Source organism: Arachis hypogaea, chromosome 13 (assembly GCF_003086295.3).
Source record: "Arachis hypogaea cultivar Tifrunner chromosome 13, arahy.Tifrunner.gnm2.J5K5, whole genome shotgun sequence".
Taxonomy (NCBI): Eukaryota; Viridiplantae; Streptophyta; class Magnoliopsida; order Fabales; family Fabaceae; genus Arachis; species Arachis hypogaea.
The window spans coordinates 120482480-120489925 of NC_092048.1; the positions used below are offsets into that span (position 1 = coordinate 120482480).

General features: G+C 39.2%; 1 protein-coding gene across 1 annotated transcript; it reads left to right on the forward strand.

The window, feature by feature from the left end:
• The first annotated feature begins 110 nt into the window (after positions 1-110).
• LOC112735313 (uncharacterized) lies at positions 111-656 on the forward strand. Its single transcript, XM_025784862.1, has one exon. The coding sequence runs from the start codon at positions 111-113 to the stop codon at positions 654-656; it is 546 nt and encodes a 181-aa protein (XP_025640647.1).
• Positions 657-7446: the final 6790 nt, after the last annotated feature.

Genomic DNA, 7446 nt, shown 5'->3' on the forward strand with positions numbered 1-7446 from the left:
ACAATAGATGGTCCGAAACTAATCCACCAAAGGGGATCATAAACTCCATATCCGGAGGATTCGCCGGGGGAGGCGTGACAAACACAGCACGCAAACGAAGTTACCGAGAAATGCTGACAATCGAAGGAACAGTACCACAAAGTAACAAGGATACAATCGATCTCAAAATCACCTTCATCCAGGCCGACATATCTTCGACCATCCCGAACCTAGATGATCCAGTGGTGATTTCTATCCAAACAGGCGAGCTACTGGTAAGAAAAGTTCTTTTGGACCCAGGTAGTAGTGCAGACGTTCTTTTTTATTCTACATTCCAAAAAATGAAACTATATGGAAAATCCATGCAACCTTCATTCGGAGAACTGGTAGGGTTCTCCGGAGAAAAGATCCCAATTAAAGGCTATATATGGCTAAAAACGACAATGGGAGACACCCCATTGTCACAGACCATTGACATCCAATATCTTATTGTCGACTGTCCCAGTCCTTACAATATTATCCTCGGAAGACCTGCTCTGAACATGTTCAGAGTAGTAGTGTCTACCTTACATTTATGTGTTAAGTTTCAGGCACAGGATGGCAAGATAGCAACACTCCACTCAGACCGCCAACAAGCTCGGAAGTGTTACAATACAAGCCTAAAAAATCCGATGTGAGACAAAAATATCAACAAGAGGTCAAGGCTATCCACAGCACGAACGAAATACTATCCCTAGCAGAGCTCGACCCTCGGGAGGACACCCAAGAAAGACCTCAACCAGCGGACGAACTCCAAAAAGTTCCCCTGACATCAAAACCAGGACAATTCACCTGAATTGGCCGAGCCCTTCAAGGACAAGAGCAATTGGAACTTATAAAGGTACTACAAGACAACGCCGATCTATTTGCCTGGACCTCGGCAGATATTCCAGGAATAGACCCAAACATTATTTGCCACAAGCTCGCCATCGACAGAATGATCCGACCTGTAGCTCAAAAGAAAATGAACATCGGGGCGGAAAAAGCAAAGGCAGCTCTAGAGGAAACTAAGAAGGTACTCAGTGCCGACTTCATCAAAGAAATCCGCTTCACCACGTGGCTCTCGAACGTGGTAATGGTAAGAAAGAATTCAGGTAAATGACGCATGTGCGTCGACTTTACAAACCTCAACAAGGCATGTTCAAAAGACGCCTACCCACTGCCATGTATTGACAAACTGGTAGATAATGCTTCAGGGTTCAAAAGCTTAAGTTTCATGGAAGCATACTCTGGTTACAACCAGATCCTTATGCATCCAGAAGACCAGAGCAAAACAGCTTTCATAACTGAACATGGAAATTTTTGTTATAGAGTAATGCCATTTGGTCTAAAGAATGCAGGTGCAACATATCAGCGACTAATGGACAAAGTATTCCACCAACAAATAGGTCGGAATATGGAGATCTATGTGGATGACATGGTCGCCAAGACTACACCAAAAAGATCGCACTGCGATGACCTCAAGGAAATATTCAATCAGATCCGAGCATATAATATGAGACTCAATCCAGAAAAATGTGCTTTCGAATTACAAGGAGGCAAGTTCCTCGGCTTCATGCTGACTTCACGGGGAATCGAAGCAAACCCTGAAAAATGTGAAGCGATACTTAATATGGCAAGTCCGAAAACAATTAAGGAAGTACAACAACTGACAGGGAGAGTGGCTGCCTTGTGACGATTTTTACCTGCAGTATCAAACCGATCATATCATTTCTTCCAGACGATATCTAAAGGTAAAAAATTCGACTGGACAACGGAATGTAAAATAGAATTTGCCGAACTTAAGGCCATCCTGTCTTCGCCACCAGTACTACAAAGCCCAGAAGTCGGTTTACCCTTGTATTTATATTTATCTGTTTCCAATTTTTGTATAAGCTCGGTTCTTGTCAGTGAGGCAGGAAAAATACAAAAGTCAGTATACTTCGTCAGTAGAGTCATGCAGCCAACAGAAAAAAGATATCCCAAAATAGAACAACTGGCCTTGGCATTAGTAACAATAGCAAGGAGGCTAAGACAATACTTCTAGAGCCACACAATAATCGTAAGAACAAACCAACCACTAAGGCAAATACTAACAAAACTAGAACTGGCAGGACGGTTGACCAAGTGGTGCATCAAACTTTCTGAGTTCGATATTCAGTTTCAATCAAGATCGGCTCTGAAGTCATAGATCCTAGCAGACTTCGTTTCCGAACTCACACCTGACGAGCATCACTACGAGCAGATTTGGGAGTTACATGTAGATGGCGCATCAAACCGAGAAGGAAGCGGAGCCGGGATAGTACTAAAGGAGGGAGAAACAGTAATGGCCGAGCAATCCCTTCAATTCCACTTCCCGGCAAGCAATAACCAAGCCGAATATGAGGCGCTCATAGCAGGTCTCAAGCTCGCCCTCAGCTTCCAAGTACAAAGCCTGGTAGTACATTGTGACTCCCTCTTAGTGGTTCAACAAATCAAAGGAGATTTCCAGGTAAAGGATCTTTTGTTAGAGCGGTATTGGCTCATAGTAAAGGATCTTATTTCAAAATTTAATAAATTTATCATATCACATGTGCATAGAGAGAAGAACACTAGAGCGGATATCTTATCTAAGCTCACCGCTACTAGAGCAACAACACACATATAAGCACTATCACAACTCACTCTAGAAAAACCTAGCATTGAGTCACTATGCATAATGAGCATCACTCATACAAACGATTGGAGAATACCTTTTCTTGAGTATATTAATACAGTGACTATCCCCAGAAGTGAGACTAACCCTCAAAAGTTTAAGCGAAAAGTAAGTTTTTTTACAACTATCGCAGGAGAACTATACAGACATGGTTTCTCACACCCATTACTAAAATGCCTCGGCAAAAACGAAGAAAATAAAGTTATGAACGAGGTCCACGAAGGCGTATGTAGAAACCACATAGGAGGACGAGCTCTGGCAGCAAAGATTGTCCGAACAGGATATTATTGGCCGACCATGAAGAGGAACTGCATAACAAAAGTCAAAACCCGCGACAATTGTCAAAAGCATACCACTGTCTCAATGAAACCTGCCGAGGTAATGCACAACATGGAGGTAAGCTGGCCTTTCTATAGATGGGGGCTCGATATCCTCGAGCCTTTCCCAGTAGCACCAGGTCAGGTAAAATATCTTTTAGTCTCAATAGATTACTTCTAAAAATGGATAGAAGCACAACCACTAGAAAGAATAACTACCGAAAAGTTACGATCTTTTATATGGAAAAATATCATATGCCGATTTGGAATACCTAAGGAGATAATATCAGATAATGGTAGACAATTTACAGATAACAAACTTGCGTCCTTTTTGAAAAACTTTAACATTCAGCATCATTTTAGCTCGGTCGAGCACCCACAAACAAATGGGTAGGCCGAAGCTGCTAACAGAGTAATCTTGCAGGCAAGGAGAAAAAAGCTCAATGATGCGAAAGGTGAATGTGCAGACTTGATCCCAGAAATACTGTGGAGTTATAACACAACAATACAAACTACAACGGGTGAGACCCCATTTAAATTAGTGTACAGCACAGAGGCACTGATACTAATCGAGGTCGGCATCCCACCTTAAGGGCCGAGCTAGACCTCGTGGAGGAAGATAGAGACGTTGCCGCTATCAAACAAAGAGCGATGAAACAACTAGTAGAACGAAGACACAATAAAAGGGTAGTACCCAGAACATTCAACGAAGGGGACATAGTCCTCAGAAGAACAGAGGAAGCAAGAAGACCTCCATCGCACCGCAAACTCGCCGCAAATTGGGAAGGACCATTTCGGATCGCAAAAGTGCTCGGAATGGGGGCTTACCAACTACAAATGCTACAAGGCGACTGACGAACTGAAGATTGATGGTTTAGAATTTACAATAAATTCTCGTTGCAAGTATAGTTTCTAAACCAACAAAAAATTCTTTCATACAAAAACTTGTTTGTCACTTAAGCAAACCCAATAAAAATAAATAACCGAAGTATTTAAACCTCGGGTCGTCTCTCAAGGAGTTGCAGGGCAGTATGATTTATTATTGGTTATGAAAAAGGTAAAATTTTTGGGTTTTCGAAATAAGGAGCAGGTAATTTAAATGACAAGAAAAATAAATTAATAATAATAAAATCTCTTGGCAAGGTATGAGAAATTGAGGTCCTATCCTAGTTATCTTTAACAGGTGTGAAGAGAATTGGATTCTGCTCTCACTTAAATTAACCCTTGCTAAACAAAGGAAAGTCAAGTGGACAAATTGATTTGATCCTCAGGTCCTAGTCAACTCCTATGGGAAGACTAGAGTTATTGGAGTACAAATTAATCAGCAAGAATTCCAATTTCAATCAACAGCTGAGTTTGACAACTCAAGTGTTGCTAATTACTTAACCAAAACCAAAAGGGAAAAATAAATCTAAATTGAATTGAAAGCATCATAAAATAATCATTAATCTGAAATACCTCAAATTGCATTTAAACATAAATTCAAATTCTAACATGGAAATTTTGTAAATCAATAATGAAAAGATAAATGACAATTAAAGCAATGGAATAAATGAAAGTAGAAAATAAATTTAATTGTCAAATCCTAATCCTAAATCCTAAATCCTAAGAGAGACGAGAGAATTTCTCTCTCTAAAACTACATCTAAAACCTCAAATTATGAATATTAATGTTGTTCTATGTATCTCCTTTTGATTCCTCCATTCTCTGGCTTATATTCTGTGTTTCTGGCTTGGATTTGGGCCGAAAAAGGGTCCAAAAATCGCTGGGGGCGTTTTCTACAGATTCTTGTACGTGGCGTCTGTCACGCGTTTGTGTGGGTCACGCGTTCGCGTCATTTGGGAGTTTTTCTTGTCACGCGTACGCGTCAATTGCGTTCTGCTCAAAGCGCGCGTCCGCGTCATCTACGCATTCGCATCGCTGCATTTTCGCGCTAGTCACGCGTTCGCGTCGTCTATGCGTTCGCGTCGCTGCCTTTTCTTCAAAACTCCATTTTTGTGCTTTTCTTCCATTTTTGTATGTTTTCTTTTTGTCCTTTAAGCCATTCCTGCCCTTTGAAACCTGAAAATACTTAACAAACAAATCACGGTATCGAATGGTAATAAAGGATAATTAAATTTAATATTTTAAAGCATAGGAAACATGTTTTTCACATATATCACATAATAAGGAAGGAAAAGTAAAACCATGCAATTTACATGAATAAGTGGGTGAAGGATTGAATAAATCGCTTAAATTGAGCACAAAATACACCATAAAATATGGATTTATCAACCTCCCCACACTTAAACAATATCATGTCCTCATTCTAAATCCAAGAGAAAGGGTAAAGTTAGAATGGTGGAATCTCATGCAATGCAATATATTCTAAATGCAAACTACCTATATGAACCATGCAATTTTAATTATCATCCACCTATATATATAGAGCTTACATGTGGTTAATTTGTTTCATATTTTCAAGGAATCATATATGCATAGCCAAACCTAGATCATGTTAAAGCACTTTCACAATTGAGTTGGGTAAAAATATTTCACAAACTTGCAAGACAATACAATTAAGCAGAGATATATGGTGATGAGCTGTTGAACCCTCACTGGATTTGTGTTTACTCTCTAGTCGCTCAGTGTTTGGGGTTAATCACTCTATTCTTTTCTATTCATGCTTTCTAAAACTTTGTTCTTCATCTAACCAATCAACAAATATTGAATACAGACATACAAAAATCATGAGGTCTTTCTCAAGATTGTAATGGGGCCAAGGTAAAGGTAGGGGTATATATAAGGCTAAGTGAGCTATAAGTTGAATCTTTAATTAGTCTAAGGTCTCACCTAACATATACATATTCTATATAATTTATAACTTCCTTGGGGTTCCCAATTTTTCTCTTTCTTAATACATACTCATGTACCAATTTCATTTTGATTCTTACCTCATGTGCATTGATTTCTTCACTAAACTCATTATTGGGGTAATTTTGTCCCCTTATTTACTTATTTAACTAAAAGGATTTTTTTTTTAAACTTGACATTTTCAATGCACATGGTGTCTTGGTTTAATTTGATTTCACATGAGCATGCTCCCAAAATTCTAATTATCTTATTGAATTAATCCTTTTCTATCAACCCATGTTCCCATGTTTTCCCACACTTAGTGGATACACAATCTCTATCTTAAGCTAACCAAGGAATCAACTTGGGATTTTTAATTTGTTTTTCTGCTTAAGGCTAGTAATGTGGTTATAGAACAAGAGGGGATTAAAAGCTCAAGGGGGCTAACAAGGGTGATGTAAAAGGTAAGCTTATTTGGGATAAGTGAGGAAAAATTTAAATGATGGCCTCAATCTCTCTTGGTATGTATCTATATTCTATATTGGACATATAGATTAAAACAAAGTAAAGATTACAAGCATAGAAAAGAAGTGCGAAACACACAGGAATGAAATTTATGGTTGAATGTAACCATACAATTAAGCTCAAAAACTCACAGGCTGTGTGTTCTTTGGCTCAAAAAACATATATCAGTTATGTATGTCATGCAAGTAGAAATCAAAGGTTCCCATTATTCTCAATGTGAAAATTATTGTGTAAATTAACCAATCAATTATTGCTATATATATACAGTGTGTGAATTGTTGTGATTCTGTTATACTAAAGTCTTTAGTTTACTCTTTTTATTTCCAATTAATCCAAGTTATCGTATGCTAAAAGGGTAAACTAACTAATTAATCTATATATTCTATATCACAACTTAATAAGCTAAAATTGCAACTAGACTAAACTAAATATCTAGGATATATGTAAACTAAAGTGCAAAATGTAGAAATACTGTAAAAATACAACAAAATGTGCAAATACTGAAAGATAAATAAGATAAGGTAAAATAAAAATAAAAATAAAAATACAAAAAAATAAACAAAATAGGATAAAGAGAGTCTGAAAAGTGGTTCACCAAAATAAAGTACGCCAGAGATGGCGACCTCCCCACACTTAAATAATAGCATCGTCCTCGATGCTCAGTCAAGCTGGGTGTGAAGAAGTGTCATCTCCGGAAGGATGTGCAGTAGGTGTCTCTGCAGTAGGCTGAGGGTCTGCAGTCTGGATAAGTGTCGGAGGGTCTGACTGCTGCAGTGGGGGCTCTGACTGTAGAGGAATCTCGGGGTCAACTGGCTGTATCTGATGTGGCTCCTCATGGTGTGGTGCAGCCTGCTCCGGTCCTCCTTACTCAGCTTGGGCATGTGCCTCCTCCTCATGATCATCCGCCTCCACATCAGATGGCTCAGAAGCGGTGTTAGGCTCGGAGGGGATGTCGCTGCCGGATCGGATCATCAACTTTAGGTGCTCATAGCGTCACTTGTGGCGACGCTCCATATGATCCAGGCATGCGAAGAGGCGGTGCACCAGATGATAAACGGGCTCAGGAGCAAGTGAAGGTGC

Excerpts from the sequence above, each read along its gene's own strand:
- LOC112735313 (XM_025784862.1), top strand. The coding sequence starts at position 111 with ATGCTGACAATCGAAGGAACAGTACCACAAAGTAACAAGGATACAATC.